The following is an 18,450-nucleotide window of genomic DNA, read 5'->3' as shown; positions in this document are numbered from 1 at the left end:
GCGGCTCACGTGCAGAGAGAGGGGGGGGCGCCGGCGCGGCCGCCCAATCAGCGCTCCCCGTGCCCGTCGCAGCCAATGGCAGGCAGGGGCGGGGACCAGCGGCGCCCCCCCCCTCTCTCCCGACCCGGCCCAGCCCGGCGAGGCGAGGCGGCGGCAGCGGCGGCGGCTTCTCGGACCGGCGGCTCCCGTAAGTAGGCGGGGAGTGGCGAGCGTGCCTCTGAGCCAGTGCAGAGGGCGCGGGGAGGAGGATCGGGCCCTTTCTCGGCCGGAAGCGGCGCTCTTTCCCGGGGGAGCCTCGGAGGTAGACTGCGCCTGCTGCTGGAGGCTCGCTCGCCCATGCCCCGGGAGCGGGGGGTGGGGGTGGGGGTGGCTGGAAAGTCTCGGCGGGCAGCGGGCTGGCCTTGCAGTCGCGGCTCCGAGAGGCTCCCGGTGGCGCCCCCCACCCCACCCCACCCCCACCATGCCCTGGCGGGGCACGACTGCTGGATCTCGGGGTGCCCCGCCTGCAAGGTCGGCCCGGACCGGAAAGCGAGTCGGGGCTCAAAGTTGGTGCCAAGTTTCTCAGCTGCAAAAAAAGAAAAGAAGGGGGAGGGAGGGAGGGAGGGGTCCTCTTTGCGCCCAAATCCCCTCTGGGATTTCGGGACCCCGTCCCTTCCCCCCCGCCCCCCCGACCCCCGGGTTGTTTCCTCGGGGACCCTTCCTCCGGGATGCTTCCAGCTGGGATTTCCGCGTGGTCTCCCATCCCTCGCTGGCCTCTCCGAGGCTGGGAGAAGGGAACGAGGACTGAGTGTGTTTCTGTGTTTGTGGGGGGCAGCCACAGCCCTTCTGACCCCTGAGCCAAGGGGCCCCACAAACTTTTCGGGAGTTTTGCCCCAAATTGCACCCCAGAAGGAGTCCCTGACGAGATCTGCAGGTATTGCAAAGAGGGCAATAAGGGCCCTTTGACATCAAGAGGCTTTTGGCTTTTCTAGAACACCTCTCCAAGTTGCTAGTCCTCAAGCAACCCTTCTAGATTCCCCCCCCCCCCGGTCCTTTTTTGTTTCTTTAAAGTTACAGGTTGCAGCCTGAATAAGGGGAGCAAACCAGGACTTCTGCAACCGGACTCCCCCCCCCCCTTATTTCCTCCCCCAGCAGGTTGCCATGTGATGGGGGAGGGGCTGAAAGATCCTTAGGGGATGCCACAAGTGTGGCTCTTGTGTCGGCCTTTGTTGTGTGTGTCTTTGTGAGATCTCCTGCAGGGGCAGCTTAGTAGAAAGTCCTCCGGTTTTACTGGAAATACAGAGAGTCCATTGATTGATTGATTGATTGATTGATTGATTGATTGATTGATTGATTCGATTTATATGCCGCCCTTCTCCGGAGACTCAGGGCGGCTTACAATGCATTAAGCAACAACCTTCATACTTTTGTATATACCTGCTTAGTAGGGCTATTTGTTTAGTGACCAATCGCAGTTATAACAAAAAAAACAACTTATGACCATTTTCACACCTACGACCGTTGCAGGCTCCCTGTGGTCGCACTGGCATGTAACTTATGACGGTTGCAGTGTCCCCGGAGTCACACCATCCTCTTTTGCAACCTTCTGACGAGCGAAGCCCATGCGGATACCTGATTCGCTTAACAACCGTGTGACTAGCTTAACAACGGTGGTGATTCGCTTAACAACCGTGGCAAGAAAAGTCATAAAATGGAACAAAGCTCACTTAACAACAAATTTTGGGCTCAGTTGTCATACGTTGAAGACTAAATGCAGGCTAGAATTTATCTGCCATTCAATGTCACACACAGTGAAAGAAATCCTGGCTTTGCAGGGATTTCTGCGTTGAGGTGGGCCAGGAATCAAACCGACACAATCCTTGTTTTATTTATTTATTTATTTCATTTTATTTATTCAATTTATACGCCGCCCCTCTCCGAAGACCCAGGGCGGCTCGCAATACACTCTTGTTGCAAGATTAGATCTGAGATCTATTGATGCTCAAGGTTAGGAGAGCGTTTGCCCTGGAAATAAACTTCAGAGTTGTTGTCCCAAGTTGTGGGAGGTAGTGAGTTTGAGAATAATGCATTGATTTAATCACGATTTCCGATGTAGGATCCCATTGATCCCGTTGCCCACTCAACTTTGCAATAGTCCGTGCACTTGAAAAAAAATAACAAATCTGAGCCCCAAGACCCGACCATGTAAAAAAAATTTTTTTTCCATTGGTTTCCCATCCTGTGCCATCCAGCATCTCTCGGTGGCTTATGCATGCAATAAAGGCAAGTAAATAAAGGCCACCTTAAACCACCAAATTAAAACATATATTTATTTGTGGCCTTTGCAACCCAATGGCCTCCGGAGAATAACAGAATAAGAAGGGACCTTGGAGGTCTTCTAGTCCAACCCCCTGCTGGAGCAGAAAACCTACCATTTCAGACAAAGGTCTGTCTAGTCTTTTCTTGAAAGCCTCCAGTGATGGAGCACCCATAACTTCTGGTGGCAAGCGGTTCCACTGGTTAATTGTCTTCACTGTTAGGAAGTTTCTCCTTAATTCCAGGTAGCTTCTCTCCTTGTTCAGTTTCCATCCATTGTTTCTTCTTCTGGTGCTTTGGAGAATGAGTTGACCTCTCTTTTTTGTGGCAGCCCCTCAAATTGATATCATGTCACCTCCAGTTCTTTTCTCTGGATTGGCCAAACCCAAATCCTGCAACTGTTCTTCATATGTTTTGGTCTCCAGGCCTTCAATCATCTTAGTTCCTCTTCTTGGCACTTTTTCCAAAGTCTCAACCTCTTTTTTGTAATGTGGTGACCAAAACTGCATGCAGGATTCTAGGTGTGGCCTTACTAAGGCTTTAGAATAGAAGAAAATAATAGAATTCTTTATTGGCCAAGTGTGATTGGACACATAAGGAATTTGTCTTGGTGCATACGCTCTCAGTGTACATAAAAGAAAAGATACGTTCATCAAGAATCATAAGGTACAACACTTAATGATAGTCATAGGGAAACAGTCAATATAAATCTTAAGGATACAAGCATCAAAATTACAGTCATACAGTCCTAAGTGGGAGGAGATGGGTGGTGGGAACGATGAGAAGATTAATAGTAATGCAGACTTAGTAAATAGTTTGACAGTGTTGAGGGAGTTATTCGTTTAGCAGAGTGATGGCGTTGGGGAAAAAACTGTCCTTGTGTCTAGTTGTTCTGGTGTGCAGTGCTCTATAGCGTCGTTTTGAGGGTAGGAGTTGAAACAGTTGATGTCCAGGATGCGAGGGGTCTGTAAATATTTTCCCAGCCCTCTCTTTGACTCGTGCAGTAGACAGGTCTTCCATGGAAGGCAGGTTGGTAGCCATGGTTTTTTCTGCCGTTCTTTATAAAGCGGTATTAATCCTCCACGTGATTTTGGTTCTATGCCTCTATCTATACAACCCAGGATTGAATTAGCTTTTTTGGCTGCTGCCACGCCCGGCTGGCTCCTGTTTAAGTGATTGTCCACTGGGACTCCTCTCACAGTTTATTTTATTTTATTTATTTTATTTTTCAAATTTATATGCTGCCCTTCTCCCGTAGGACTCGGGGCAGCTCACAAAATAAAAACAACACAACAATCCAAATATTAAAATTAGTCAATTTAAAATCCCCAGACAATTAAAAACCCCGCAGCAGATCAGGGAATTTGCTGAAAAAGCCATGTCTTCAGCTCGGCGTGGAGAGCCTGGTGGCACGGCAGACTAAAGCACTGTTATTAACAGTTATTAACATCAGCTGTCTGCAATTACTGCAAGTTCAAATCTCGCCAAGGCTCAAGGTTGACTCAGCCTTCCATCCTTTCTAAGGTAGGTAAATTGAGGACCCAGATTGTGGGGGCAATAAGCTGACTTTGTATAAATATACAAAAGTATGAAGGCGATTGCTTAACGCATTGTAAGCCACCCTGAGTCTCTGGAGAAGGGCGGCATATAAATCAAATTTAAAAAAAAAAGTGCGGAGGTCAGGGGCCATCCGGAGCCTGGTGGGTAACCCATTCCAGAGGGTCGGTGCAGCCACAGAGAATGCCCTCATCCTGGGGGCCGCCAGCCGACATTGTCTGGCCGACGGCACCTGGAGGAGAGCAGTCCTATGTGAACGCACTGGGCAGTGGGAGGCCGGTAGGAGGTGGTCCTGCAAGTATCCCGGGCCCACGCCATGAAGGGCTTTATAGATAAGTACCAGCACCTTGAGGCGGATCCGAAGGACCACCGGCAGCCAGTGCAGCTCGTGCAGGAGAGGTGTTACACGGGAGTAGCGGGAAGCTCCCGTAACAACCCGCGCAGCCGCATTCTGGACCAACTGGAGCCTCTGGGTGTGCCCCAAGGGCAGCCCCATGTAGAGGGCATTGCAGTAAGCCAGCCGAGAAATGATGAAAGCATGAGTGACTGTACGGAGGGCATCCCTGTCTAGGAAAGGGCGTAACTGGCGCACCAGGCGAACCTGTGCAAAAGCCCCCCTTGTCACGGCCGTCAGATGATCCTCCAAGGACAGCTGTGAGTCAAGGAGGACGCCAAGATTGCTATCCCTTTCAGAGGGAGTAAGCAGCTCCCTCCCCATCCGAAGTGATGGGGATACCAAATCACGAGATGCCGGCAGCCACAGCCACTCCGTCTTGGAGGGGTTGAGTCTGAGCCTGTTCCTGCCCATCCAGACCCATACTGCCTCCAGGCACTTAGACATCACAGAGAGGGCATCCCTAGATGATCCGGGGTGGAGATGTACAGTTGGGTATCATCAGCATATTGATGATACCTCACCCTGAAGCTGCGAATAATCTCACCCAGCGGTTTCATGTAGATGTTAAAGAGCAGGGGGGAGAGAACCGACCCCTGCGGCACCCCACAAGTGAGGGGCCTCAGGGAGGATCTCTGCGCCCCCCGCCCAAACAAACTGCGTACAGCCCGAGAGGTAGGAGGAGAACCACTGCAAAACAGTGCCCCCCACCCCCAATCCCTGGAGCCGTCGCAGTAGGATACCATGGTCGATGGTATCGAAAGCCGCTGAGAGGTCGAGGAGCACCAGACTGGAGGAATAACCATCCTGGGCCCACCAGAGATCATTCATCAGGGTAACCAATGCCATTTCCGTGCTGTGTCCGTGCCTGAAACCCGATTGGTCCGGGTCTAGATAATCCGTTTCCTCCAGGAATTGTGGAAGTTGGTATGTCACCCCAGACTCAACAACCTTCGCTATAAAGCGAAGGTTGGAGACGGGACGAAAGTTGTTCAGGGAGGCTGGATCCAGAGCAGGCTTCTTGAGAAGGGGATGAACCATCGCCTCCTTAAGTACGGCGGGGAAGACCCCATCCCTCAATGAAGCATTGATAATCGCCTGGATCTAGTCTCCAGTCACCTCCCTGGTTGCCGCAACAAGCCAGGAGGGACATGGGTCCAACAAACATGTGGAGGCCCCCAATCTGCCCCCAATCCTGTCCACTTCATCTATGGAAACATGGTCAAAGTCAACCCAGATGTTACCTTCAAGACTTGCTCCCACCTCCTCGTCGGATCCTGCCCAGTCAGAGTCTAAACCCGTCTGGATCTGAGCGACTTTGTCTTGCAGAAATTGTGCGAAGTCCTCAGCGCTTCCTTGTAAGGGGTCATCCCTCGCTCTCTGATTGAGTAGAGAGCGGGTCACTCGGAACAAGGCCGCTGGGCCATTTTCTGCAGGCGCGATGAGAGCAGCGAAATAGTCACGTTTCGCCACTTCCATCGCCACAAGATAAGACCTAATATGGGTTCTTAACTGTGTTCAATCAGATTCGGAACGGGAAGATCTCCAACAGCTCTCTAGGCGTCTCTTCCGACGCTTCCTCTCCCGCAGCTCCACAAAGAACCATGGAGCTGCCCGGGATCCCCATCGGAGGAGAGGCCGCAAAGGGGCAATTCGATCCAGTGCCCCGGTGGTGTTCTGTCCCCGTCTCACACACGCACGCAAACAGACAGCCAGGGGTTAAATAAAACTGGCAGACAACAAATTCTTTCGATAAGAGGATTGGCAAGAACCCAGTAGCTGCTTGCCAAGAACTTTACTCATAGAGGGAGGGGGTGTTCCTCCGTCAGGTAAACCCAAACAAGATACACACAGTTCAAGAATTGTCAAGTCCCGTCCGTATTAAATCCAAGGCAGATATCGTTGTTGCAAAGATACAATGTGACTTGCTAGTAGTTAGTTTTGTCCATCAAAGAGTCTGAATGGCCACCTCACCCCCTTATATCCCCTGTGGGGTGTGGTCCAGTGACTCAGCTTAATCTCTGGCACGCCTCCTTTTCTGCTGCGTGAGCCTGTCTCTCCGACGCTGGCGTGGATCCAGCCAAGACTTATCTCCGTCACTGTCCGACTGCGAGGAGATACCTGGCTCCTGGCCAATCTCTTCTCCTTTGGGAGACACCTGAGGCATTGCCAGAGAGGAGGGTCCTGGAGAGGGAGGCCGGGCCAACTCCTCTCCTTCATGTTCGGAGCCTTCTCCCTCCGATAAGTCGGCCTCGGGGGTCGGTGTCACAACAGGTGGCTGCCTGTTCCCAGGCATCCACCAGTGCCTCTGGAGAATTGCGGGTTAGGTCAGTGGGAAATGTCCCAAGCTCCGTCAGGAACCAAACAATTCCTGTTTCTGAGCCAGGTTTCATCTCACCTGTACTTAGACCTTTGCTTTTTCCTACCCAGGTGTAAAACTTGCTTTTCTCCAGATTAAATTTCATTTTTTGTGGACTTCGACTCCCAGAATTCCCCAGCCAGCAAAGCATTACCAAGCAAGGCGGTTAAGAGAGTTAGGCCCAATTTTAAAACGTTTTTGCCGGGATTGTTCAGCAAATCATTGCAGTTGTTCAGTGAATCACACAGTCATTAAATGAATCCAGCTCCACCCATTGATTCTGTTCGTCCAAAGAGGACTGGGAAGGTCACAAGTGGCCTTCATAAAACCCTGGGACTGGGCAATGGTGGCAGAGACAGGCCAGTTGCCCAGCGTCTCGATTTTGATCATGCGATTTGGGTTGCTGCAATGGTCGTAAGTGTGAGGCCCTAAATCTTTTTTTTTTTCCCCAGTGGCATCGTAACTTTGAACGGTCGTTAAATGAATGTTTGTAAGTTCAAAGTGCCATGGAACCCATGACTCCGTAAGGGCATTGAGCCACCTCCTGCCCCCTTCTCTGGTGTCTGGATTTGAATTCGGAGCCAAGGCATCCCTAGAGGAAAAATATCATTGACTCCAGACCAGTCCAGCTCCCTGCTTGAGTCTCTCAGGATTCGGTACTGATGTTGTCCAGGGATGCTATCAGGAGATCCAGGCTAAAAAGGTCCTTGGGGGCTCACCACTGCCAGGTGAGCAGCTCTTTCCTTTTTTAAACTTTGTTTTAATTCAAAAAGCTAAAACACAAAATTCCACAAAAAGATCTTTTTTTAACCAAAAATTCCTTTTAATGCACATTTTTTTAATTAAAAAAGTGTCTTGTATATTTATTTATTTTTGTATTTGTGAGGAGCTCTTCCCGACAGAGCTGAGGCGTATCTGCCCACGCAGGACATGTTCTCAGGGCTGTGGCACTTAGGGTTAGATCCTGGCGCGCTTTCCTTGGGAGGTGAGCTTCTTGTGGCTTGTCTGACTGTCTCCTCCATCCCAGTTTAGATTCCTGGTGCCTTCACATCTGGCAGTGATGCAGAAGACAGTTTGGCCTAGTGGTGAAGGCACCGGACTAAAAGCCGGGAGACTCTGAGTTCTAATCTTGCCTTGGGAGTGAAAGCCATCTGGGTGACTTTGGGCCAATCACCAGGAGACTGTGAGTTCTAGTCCTGCTTTAGGTATGAAAGCTGGCTGGGTGACTTTGGGACATTAACCAGGAGACCGTGAGTTCTAGTCCCAGCCCAGGCGTTAAAGCTGGCCAATCACAGGAGACAGAGTTCTAGTCCTACCTTAAGCATGAAAGCCATCTGGGTGACTTTGGGACAATCACCAGGAGATGATGAGTTCTGGTCGTGTCTTAGGCAGAAAGTTACCTGGCTGGCTCTGGGCCATTCACCAGGAGACGGTGAGTTCTAGTCCTGCTTTAGGTATGAAAGCCATCTGGGTAACTTTGGGACAATCACCAGGAGATGATGAGTTCTGGTTGAGTCTTAGGCAGAAAGTTACCTGGCTGGCTCTGGGCCATTCACCAGGAGACGGTGAGTTCTAGTCGTGCCTTGGGCATGAAAGCCTTCTGGGTGATTCTGAGGCCGTCCCTCTCTGGCTGGCTGGGGAATTCTGGGAGTTGAAGTCCACACAACTTCAAGCAGCCAAGATTGAGACTCCATGGTCCTCAAAGGGGCTGATGGATTAAAGGAGGAATGTGTGGGTGTGTTAGAAGGGACGACGGCCTCGTGTTGTGCATCCCTCTTGGTTACTGGCACAAAGGCTGCGTTGTGAAGCAGGCTTTTGAATGGGCCCATTGATGTTTCCAGGGTGATGATCTGTGTTGACAAGTATGTGGAAAGCTGAGATGGGCCCCGGGAGGTCATGCGGCAGAGGCCCTTGGCAGGAACAGCTCTCGCCCTCCCTAAAAAACACAAACCGCCCGGATTAGTGGCATCTGTGCCACAGAGTCCTGGCTTCGTTTCTTACACAATCCTAAAATGCACTAACAGGAGGATAGAATCAAGACCACGTGAAGTGTTAATACCTCTTTATAATAGCAACTATATAGTGCCCTAAATAGAGGACAGAGGCCTGGAGGAACGTTGTCCATGGGCTCGCGATGGGTCGGACACGACTTCATGCTTTACCAGGCTCCCTGGGTGGTTTTACAATGACTGCCTAGTGCCCTCCACAATCTGGATCCACGTGGTAAGACTTGGAATAAGTGGAATATTACATCCAGGTTTCATTGCCACTAAATAAAAAAGTTGTGGAGACTCTGGAAAGAGTGCAGAGCAGAGCAACAAAGAGGATTAGGGGACTGGAGGCTAAAACATATGAAGAATGGTTGCAGGAACTGGGTAAGTCTAGTTTAATGAAAAGAAGGACTAGGGGAGACGTGATAGCAGTCGTCCAGTATCTCAGGGGCTGCCACAAAGAAGAGGGAGTCAAGCTATTCTCCAAAGCACCTGAGGGCAGGACAAGAAACAATGGGTGGAAATTAACCAAGGAGAGATGCAATTTAGAACTAAGGAGAAATTTCCTGACAGTGAGAACAATTAATCAGCGGAACAGCTTGCCACCAGAAGTTGTGAATGCTCCAACACTGAAAGTTTTTAAGAGGAGATTAGACAAGAAGTTGTCTGACATGGGATAGGGTCTCCTGCTTGAGCAGCGGGGTGGACTAGAAGACCTCCCAAGGTCCCTTCCAACTCATTATTTTGTTACTCTGGTAATTAATCAGTGGAAGGGCTTCCCTTCAGAAGCTGTCAATACTCCATCACTGGAGGTTTTTAAGAAGAGAGTGGACAAGCATTTGTCTGAAATGTATAAGGTTTCTTCCCTTCCAACGTTATTCTTATTAGTCTTTGCATGGTCAACCCATGTACCCCCGTGTCTCTTCCTGGGGAGTGTCTGAGATTCAGCGAACAGGTGGAGGGGGCAAAATGACTTTGATTTCAGGGCCCTGTGCTGTGCATGTGGGGCCGAGGGTGACGCAGCAAGGAACATGTGCAAAGTGCAAAGTCAGATCAGGAAATCCAGTGGCTGGAATTGAGTAGATAGAGGTTGATTTAAGCCAGCTGAGAATGCTGTCACATCCAAAGCCAATGTGATTTGAATCACTTCTGCATCTAATCCAGTGTTTCTGAAGGTTGGCTGCTTTAAGCGGTGTGGACTTCAACTCCCAGAATTCCCCAGGCAGCTGGCTGGGGAATTCTGGGAGTTGAAGTCCACGCCGCTTAAAGCGGCCGACTTTCAGGAACATCGAGCTAACCAGGTTACATGGGGAATCCTTCTGAATTCAGCCTTTCTTTTCTTACAGGTGAGCCTAGCTATCTCTGGGGCTGAAGGTGGACAGAAGGACTACTCCGTAGCCCATCCTCCTGTTCTGTTTCTGCTCATCCACTGAGCCACCTCAACATCCCAGGAGAACGTGGTGTACTTTAAAGGATTTTAAGAAGAGGATCGGGCAGCCATTTGTTCCGGAATGGCATAAGGTCTCCTGCTGGAGCACGGGGTTGGACTAGAAGACCTCCAGGGTCCCTTCCAACACTTATTCTGTAATTCTGGATGGCTTGATAAATTGGCAACCATCCTGGCCTCTGAAGAGGACCTGCCACCAAGGAGGCCTCTACCTTCTGAGCACACCGGGGACGCCGAACCTGCTCGGAAGGACCCAGCATGGGCCTCTCCACCGGGGCCGTGATCGCCATCGTCTTCAACTGCCTCATTGCCTTCCTCATCCTGACCCTGCTACTCATCCTTTGCAAAGCCTGCCGGACCCCCTCCTGCCCCGATCAGAGTCCGCCTTCCGAGTCGGACGAGAGGGGCAACGAAGAGAGGTACCTGCTGCAGCCTTGACTCAGCCAAAGATTGTGGGAATAGAAGGGGAATTTACCAAATCTGCAGATGATTCCAAGCCGGCAGGAATAGCCAACACCCTAGAAGATAGGCTCAAGATCCAGAAGGATCTTGACAGACTTGAACCCTGGGCCCTATCTAACAAAATGAAATTCAATGGAGAGAAAAGTAAAGTCTTACACTTAGGCAAGGAAAACCAAAAGGACCCATATAGACTGGGTGAAACCAGACTTTTTAATAGCAGTAACCGTGAGAGGGATCTTGGAGTCTTAGTGGACAACCAGCTAAATATGAGCCAGCCGTGTGCAGCGGCAGCCAAAAAAGCCAATGCAATCCTAAATTGCATTAACAGAGGGATGCAATCAAGATCAAGGGAGGTCCTAATGCCGCTCTATAAAGCCTTAGTAAGACCACACCTAGAGTCCTGCATCTAGTTTTGGTCACCACACTGTAAAAAAAGATGTGGAGACTCTAGAAAGAGTGCAGAGAAGAGCAACCAGGATGATGAGGGGACTGGAAACTAAAACATACGATGAACGGTTGCAGGAACTGGGCCTGGCTAGTCTAGTGAAGAGAAGGACCAGGGGAGACATGAGAGCAGTCTTCCAATATCTGAGGGGCTGCCCCAGAGAGGAGGGGGTCAAGCTATTCTCCAAGGGACCTAAAGGCCAGACAAGGAAGAATGGATGGAAACTGAGATTCAACCTGGAAATAAGGAGACATTTTCTGGCAGGGAGAACAATCAACCCATGGAACAGAAGTTGCCTCCGAAAGTTGTGGGAGCTTCATCCCTGGAGGCTTTCAAGAAGAGACTGGACTGCCCTCTATCAGAAATGGTGTAGGGTCTCCTGCTTGAGCGGGGGGTTGGACTAGATGACCTACAAGGTCCCTTCCAACTCTGAATCTAATCTAAAAAACCTTGGTGGTGCCACCTTCACCTTGCTTGGTGGACCGGCAGGGTCTCAGCGCCATGGAGGCGGGCGATGGGGATGAGAGTCAGGAACGGAGGAGAGGACCAGCTGGGTGAAAAAGCCACCCAGAGCTGATCTGCTGGCCTTCAAGGATTCATAGCCATGGTGGCCCTCCATGGGTCTTCTCAGGACAGAGGCCAGCCCCGCCGTGCAGGAGCGGCTCTGAGTCCTTCCTCTGTTGCCGGCCTTTGGTGGTTCTGGAGGCCCTGGAGAGGTTCTCCTGCTCTCCTCCCAGCTGCCAGAGAGAGGCCCCAAGGCAGCCAGAGCAGAACTGGTCCAAGGATGGGAGATCGGACAACTTGGATGCAGGAGATGCATTAGGGAGGAGAGGAGTGGGCCCTGGGGAAGAAACCTCGCTGGGTTGCCCCCGGAGGGAGGGGCAGGGCTAATTCCAGACCTCCCACCCCTTCCTTGGACGTTTTATTCCTCGCCGGGGAGGCTGAGTCGGGGTCCAGGGCTAACTACCTCGAAGCAGACGATGGGACAGTTTGGGAAGAGATGGGAGGGGAGAGAAGCCCGAGGGGCAGGAGGCTGAAGGGCTGGGGAGGCTGGGTTTCCAAGGCCTTGGGGGGAGGGTCCCTTCTGTCATCTGCCCCTCCTCCCATCTGGCCGGGAGCCGTCCGAGGGCTCCAAGAAACAGACCCCTTCAGCAGGCCAAAGGGAAGGAGGAGAAGGAGCTGCCCGGGTGCGCTCGGAGCGCGATTTGTTTTCTTGCAGACCTTTCACGACCCAACTAGGTAACGGTATCAGGGCTAGGAGGAAGGGGGTTTTGCTCTCCGTTTATCTAGAAGCAGCTGGCTCTGTCAGTGTTCAGTGGGGCCCTTCTGGAGGGCCTGGGTGGCGGGTTCGGATCCTGGTCGTGCCTCCGGGGGAGGACGGAGGGGGGTCTTCCTCAGGCAGAGATCTTGGCAGCCATTTTTCCCACCTCGTGCAAATTGGAAGTTACGCCTCCTTGTCCAAGACCGACTTTCCTGGCTAATAAAGGACTTAATTCCAAAATATTCAAAGCTGCCTTGGATCCAGGCTCCAAAATAAATTAAATCTGGATTTTTCAACACGGGGGTGTTTTTGTTTTTCTTAAAGGGACCTGCAGCTTCTTGGCATATTAAGGGTGTACAGCTAGTCCTTGACTTGCAACAGTTCGTTTAGTGACCGTTCAAAGTTACAACAGCACCGAGAAAAGAGACTTATGACCGTTTTTCACACTTAACAACCATTGCAGCCTCTGTATGATCACATGATCAAAATTCAGCCGCTTGGCAACTGACTCGTATTTATGACGGGCGCAGCATCCTGGGGGGGTCACCTGATCCCCTTTTGCGACCTTCTGACAAGCCAAGTCCATGGAGAAGCCAGATTCACTTAGCAATCGTGTCACTAACTTAGCGACGGCAGTGATTCGCTTAAGAAACGTGGCCAGCAAAGTCATAAAATGGGGCAAAACACAGGAACTGTCTTGCTTAGCAACATAAATTTGGGGCTCGCTTGTGGGTCGTAAGTCAAGGGCTGGCGCGCCCACCGGGTGTCTATGTGTGTAAAGGCTGTTGCAACCCCCATCCAGCTCTCTCTTGGGGCAGGGGAGGGTCTACGGGGGTCTCTTCTGCTTTCTGCTTTCCCGTCTTGCTTTGGGGCTCAGCTCCACAAGCCACACCTGTGCCAAGAGCCCTTTTGGGGAAGGGGAGGGGGCCGATGGGGAGGAGCCATGGGGAAAGCTGTCTGGGATTCCTTTAATGGGGAGGGGGTCTCTCTTGCATCCCCACAGGACTCTGGATGACTCCCCTCAAAGCTTAGATGGAGTTAAGCTTCTTCTTCTTCTTCTTCTTCTTCTTCTTCTTCTTCTTCTTCTTCTTCTTCTTCTTCTTCTTCTTCTTCTTCTTCTTCTTCTTCTTCTTCTTCTTCTTCTTCTTCTTCTTCTTCTTCTTCTTCTTCTTCTTCTTCTTCTTCTTCTTCTTCTTCTTCTTCTTCTTCTTCTTCTTCTTCTTCTTCTTCTTCTTCTTCCTCCTCCTCCTCCTCCTCCTCCTCCTTCTTCTTCTTTCTCCTCCTCCTCCTCCTTCTTCTTTCTTCTCCTTCTCCTTCTTTCTTCTCCTTCTCCTCCTCCATCTGCCATATCCGTCATGGGACGTTGGTGACCATGTTGGCGATCCCATTTTTATCAACAGCCGCACGAAAAAGGGCTGCTGAGTTTTGTCCACACCAATCCCGTAGATTTTGAAGCCATGCTCATCTTCTGCCTGGACCTCGTTTGCCTTCAATTTTCCCCTGGAGGATTAAGTGAAGGTGTCAGGTTTCGAGGTCGTCTCAAATAAATTGCATTTCAAACGAAGTCTTTGAAGAAAAACTCCCATTTATTAAGCACGACATTCTAACTCCGACTCCATCGAAGCCAACACTGACTTCCTGACCCAAAACCCTCCCTTTCCTTTCCCCACTCCCCTGCACTCATTGGCCATCTTCCAAGTCACTCTACCCCTAATCTACTGCTCCAGCTCAAAGGAATTTCCCCCCTCCCATCCCATCTCCTAGGGGATATTATCTCCAGGGAAAATAAGTAGGTGAAAAGTCAAACGTCCCTTTCCAGACGCCTCCGCTTCTCCTTCTTATGTCAGCACTAGAGTAAATGCAGCTTGAAGTGCTGACAGAAGGATGCCGTATTTTTCCAGATGTCTCATCCCATGTCCGAAATATTCTAACCTTAGCTTTTTTAATGGTTTTGATGATTTCCCAGGCGGCTTATCACCTCCTCATTTCTGATTTTGTCAACCCGGCTTATACGTAACAGCCGCCTGTCAATCCACGTTTCAAATGCTTCTCGTCTCTTCAAGTGGCTTTCTGTCGGAGGCCAACTCTCCACTCCGTAGAGCAGGATAGAAAAGATGCAACATCTGACAAGCCTGATTTTTCAATCTTAGGCTGATGTCATGACTGCAGAGGACATTTTTCATTTTGATGGATGCTGGTTGAGCTTTCTCTATCCTTGTCTTTACTTCAAGGGGTCGTGTCCCAGCTTTCATGTAAATTGGAACTGAGGGACATGATCCTTTCAACTTTTTCTAGTGGTTTTCCTTCCGAATTTATCGGTGGTCAATTAATGGGTTGTTTGCTGAAGATCACGATCTTGGGTCTTGAGCCGTTAAGCTTCGAGCCGTATTTTTCAGGTATTTCTGAGGCGCTGTGGATGAGGAGCTGAAGGTCTTCATGCTTACTGGCGAGCAGAACTGTGTCATCAGCATATCTTAAATGGTTGATCCGAACACCGTTTACTTTGAGGGCAGCATCGATGTTTTCCAGTGCTTCATTGAAAATTGATGGCAACGACTGCAATTTTATGACCTGTGGACATCAACTCCCAGAATTCCCCAGCCAGCCATGCTGGCTGGGGAATTCTGGGAGTTGTAGTCCATAGGTCGTAAAATTGCCCACATCTTGAATAAGGTGTGGTGGGGTGGGGGAAGTCACAAAGGGCTTTGGGTTAAACAGAAAAAAGGGGGAAATTCACCCTGAAAGAAGCCTGGGCCAAAGCAGGGTGAGGGCCAAGAGAGCAACATGGAGATGGCCACCAAAGAGCCCTTTCACTCAAAGGTGTCCCCCAGGAGCTTTTTTTCCAAAAGGCAACTGGACGTTCTTGGGGTGTTTTTTTTTTTCCTCAAAAATGTTTCGCTTCTTTGGTTTTGATTGAAGTTCTGTGTTGGACTAGAAGACCTCCAAGGTCCCTTCCAGCTCTATTCTGATTGATTGCTGGGAACTAAGAAGCCTTCCTTCCACTGAGCTGCATGCCTTACTTCCTGCATTTCTCCACGCCCTGTCCTCTTTTCTTTCTTTCTTTCTTCTTCTTCTTCCTTCTTCCCTTCCTCCCACCTCCCTCCCTTTCCCTCCTTCCCCCTTCCTTCCTCCCACCTCCCTTTCCTGTCTTCCCTCCTTCTTCCTTCCTCCCATTTTTCTTTCCTTCCTTCCTCCCACCTCCCTCCCTTTCTCTCCTTCCCCTTCCTTCCTCCCTCCTTTTCCCATCTTCCCTCCTTCTTCCTTCCTTCCTTCCTCCCATTTCTTTCTTTCCTTCCTTCCTCCCATTTCCTTCCTTCCTCCCACCTCCCTCCCTTTCCCTCCTTCCCTCTTCCTTCCTCCCTCCCTTTCCCATCTTCCCTTTTTCTTCCTTCCTTTCTTCCATTTCTTTCTTTCCTTCCTTCCTTCCTCCTTCCCCCTTCCTTCCTTCCTACCTCCCTTTCCCATCTTCCCTCCTTCTTCCTTCCTTCCTCCCACCTCCCTCCCTTTCCCTCTTTCCCCCTTCCTTCCTTCCTTCCTACCTCCCTTTCCCATCTTCCCTTTTTCTTCCTTCCTTCCTTCCATTTCTTTCTTTCCTTCCTTCCTTCCTCCCATTTCCTTCCTTCCTCCCATTTCCTTCCTTCCTTCCTCCCACCTCCCTCCCTTTCCCTCCTTCCCTCTTCCTTCCTCCCTCCCTTTCCCATCTTCCCTCCTTCTTCCTTCCTTCCTTCCTCCCATTTCTTTCTTTCCTTCCTTCCTCCCATTTCCTTCCTTCCTCCCATTTCCTTCCTTCCTCCCACCTCCCTCCCTTTCCCTCCTTCCCTCTTCCTTCCTCCCTCCCTTTCCCATCTTCCCTTTTTCTTCCTTCCTTCCTTCCTCCCATTTCTTTCTTTCCTTCCTTCCTCCCATTTCCTTCCTTCCTCCCATTTCCTTCCTTCCTCCCACCTCCCTCCCTTTCCCTCCTTTCCTCTTCCTTCCTCCCTCCCTTTCCCATCTTCCCTTTTTCTTCCTTCCTTCCTTCCATTTCTTTCTTTCCTTCCTTCCTTCCTCCTTCCCCCTTCCTTCCTTCCTACCTCCCTTTCCCATCTTCCCTCCTTCTTCCTTCCTTCCTCCCACCTCCCTCCCTTTCCCTCTTTCCCCCTTCCTTCCTTCCTTCCTACCTCCCTTTCCCATCTTCCCTTTTTCTTCCTTCCTTCCTTCCTTCCATTTCTTTCTTTCCTTCCTTCCTTCCTCCCATTTCCTTCCTTCCTCCCATTTCCTTCCTTCCTTCCTCCCACCTCCCTCCCTTTCCCTCCTTCCCTCTTCCTTCCTCCCTCCCTTTCCCATCTTCCCTCCTTCTTCCTTCCTTCCTTCCTCCCATTTCTTTCCCTTCCTTCCTCCCATTTCCTTCCTTCCTTCCTTCCTCCCACCTCCCTCCCTTTCTCTCCTTCCCCCTTCCTTCCTTCCTACCTCCCTTTCCCATCTTCCCTCCTTCTTCATTCCTTCCTTCCTTCCTCCCATTTCTTTCTTTCCTTTCTTCCTCCCATTTCCTTCCTTCCTCCCACCTCCCTCCTTTTCCCTCTTTCCCTCCTTCTTTCTTCCTTCCTTCCTTCCTTCCTTCCTTCCTTCCTTCCTTCCTTCCTCCCTTCCTTCCTTCCTCCTTCCTTCCAACCCATACCAAGAGTCAGTTTTCAAAATTCAAAAGCTGAAGTTTCTTCGGTTCTGACTGAAGCAGCTTCTTGGATGAGAAGCGAACGTTTTCAAGGAAAAAATAAATAAACAGGAAAGTCCAGTTGCTTTTTGGAAAAAGCACCTTTGGGACAACCATGACCTGGATGATGGAGAATTGACTCAAATTGACATTTGAATCCAAGGAGATTTTTTTTAGCATTGAAGAGAGAGAGGGGGATCGCTCGAAACCTGAGAGCGTGAGAAAGAGAGAAATCTGAGTGTTCAGATCTCCATTTTGCCAAGATCCTTGAACCGAGGGAGGGAAGGGCTGGCAAAGCACAGGGATTGCAAACTGGCCCTTTGTGCAAAATTGGGCCTCCGGGAAAGGAGGACATTTGTGCAGCTGGACGGTGTCAAATCTCCACTTTTATTTTCCTGCATGCAAAACCTTTGAACAAAAAAACTCTTTGTGTTGGAAACGTCTTTCCCGAGGCCCCTTTGGCACAGCCGCCCACCCCTGGCCGCTGTCCCGGACGAAGCGTTCTCACGCCTGGATTCCGGTGCTTCCCTGCCGGGGAGAAGAGGGGCAGGTTGGATGTGGCTCACTTGCTGGTTTTGGGTGCCGGTTCTCTCACCAAATTCAGGAGTTTGTCCAGTTTTGTGATCTCCACTTCGGGCCCTTTCTGGACCTCCTGGCCCTTTTTCTCCTGCAACGAGACAAACACAAAATTGTCAGCGTCTCGTTCCCCGTTTGCAAAGACGACGAGGGACGATTGTGCAAAGTTGGCATCACAGTGTGTGTGCGTTTGTGCGTGTGTGTTGATCGATGGAGGAAGATAAAGAGGAGGCACCACAATGACAACAGGACTGGATTCAACATGGTTCATCTGGTTAGGGAACTAACTCCATGGATCGGTTTGTGCAGGACTGCCGAGTGATGAATTCGGCTAAGTTGACACAATCGGTGAAACCACAATAAAGAAGGAGACACAAGAAATGACAGCCAGAATTCTCCAACCTCCAGAAATAACAACAGCCACACATCTAACAACAACAATAACCACAGCCACACTCTGCCAGGGATTATCCAGGACAGAAGGATGAAAGAATCAATCTAATTTACAAAATTCACTGTAACGATTGCAACCGATTCTACGTGGGATAAACCTCACGTCAATTAAAAACCGGGATCCACAAACACCGGCTGGCAGTCAAACGCCAGGATCCCAAAGCCTTGATTTCCACTCACACTGACACCAAACGGCACCAGTTCGGTTGCAACACAAAAATCATCGGCCACTCTACCACCCGCCACGCTCGTGAGTTCATCGAAGCCTCCACAAACCGTCCCATCCACAGAGACACTGACCGACAACCAGCCTTCGAGCCCCTCAGAACCCAAATCAACCACACAGCCAACGAGAGATGGCACCGACCCTCAACCAACCCACACGATTCCCCCACCCCACACCAGCACTTCAACTCCCAATGACCCTCACCTGATGTGACCTCCCCATCACAAGACCCTCACCTGACATGATCTCTCCACCACCAGATCTACAAGGCCCTTACAAGCAGAAGAAGATCGACAC

At 50.5% G+C, this 18,450-nt stretch overlaps 2 protein-coding genes across 3 annotated transcripts in view; one reads left to right on the top strand and one right to left on the bottom strand.

Annotated features, from left to right (window-relative positions):
• The first annotated feature begins 128 nt into the window (after positions 1-128).
• On the top strand, positions 129-12,509 carry ENHO (energy homeostasis associated). The gene is made up of 2 exons (XM_087885489.1): positions 129-187; positions 9,943-12,509. The coding sequence occupies exon 2, from the start codon at positions 10,302-10,304 to the stop codon at positions 10,479-10,481; it is 180 nt and encodes a 59-aa protein (XP_087741615.1). The 5' UTR covers positions 129-187; positions 9,943-10,301; the 3' UTR covers positions 10,482-12,509.
• Positions 12,510-17,264: 4,755 nt separating this feature from the next.
• Positions 17,265-18,450, bottom strand: part of DNAI1 (dynein axonemal intermediate chain 1) — a 168,968-nt gene continuing 167,782 nt past the window's right edge. For both annotated transcript variants that reach the window (XM_087885484.1, XM_087885485.1), the window contains one exon: positions 17,265-17,565. In XM_087885484.1, coding sequence (XP_087741610.1) covers positions 17,461-17,565 — 105 coding nt within the window. In that variant the 3' untranslated portion in view covers positions 17,265-17,460. The remainder of the gene's footprint in view (positions 17,566-18,450) is intronic.

Source organism: Pantherophis guttatus, chromosome 2 (assembly GCF_059756535.1).
Source record: "Pantherophis guttatus breed Tessera chromosome 2, ASM5975653v1, whole genome shotgun sequence".
Lineage (NCBI taxonomy): Eukaryota > Metazoa > Chordata > Lepidosauria > Squamata > Colubridae > Pantherophis > Pantherophis guttatus.
The sequence above is the reverse complement of the archived record's forward strand: the minus strand, read 5'-3'. Positions and strand labels throughout refer to the sequence as shown.

Coding starts and splice junctions, on each gene's coding strand:
- ENHO (XM_087885489.1), top strand. CDS start 10,302: ATGGGCCTCTCCACCGGGGCCGTGATCGCCATCGTCTTCAACTGCCTC.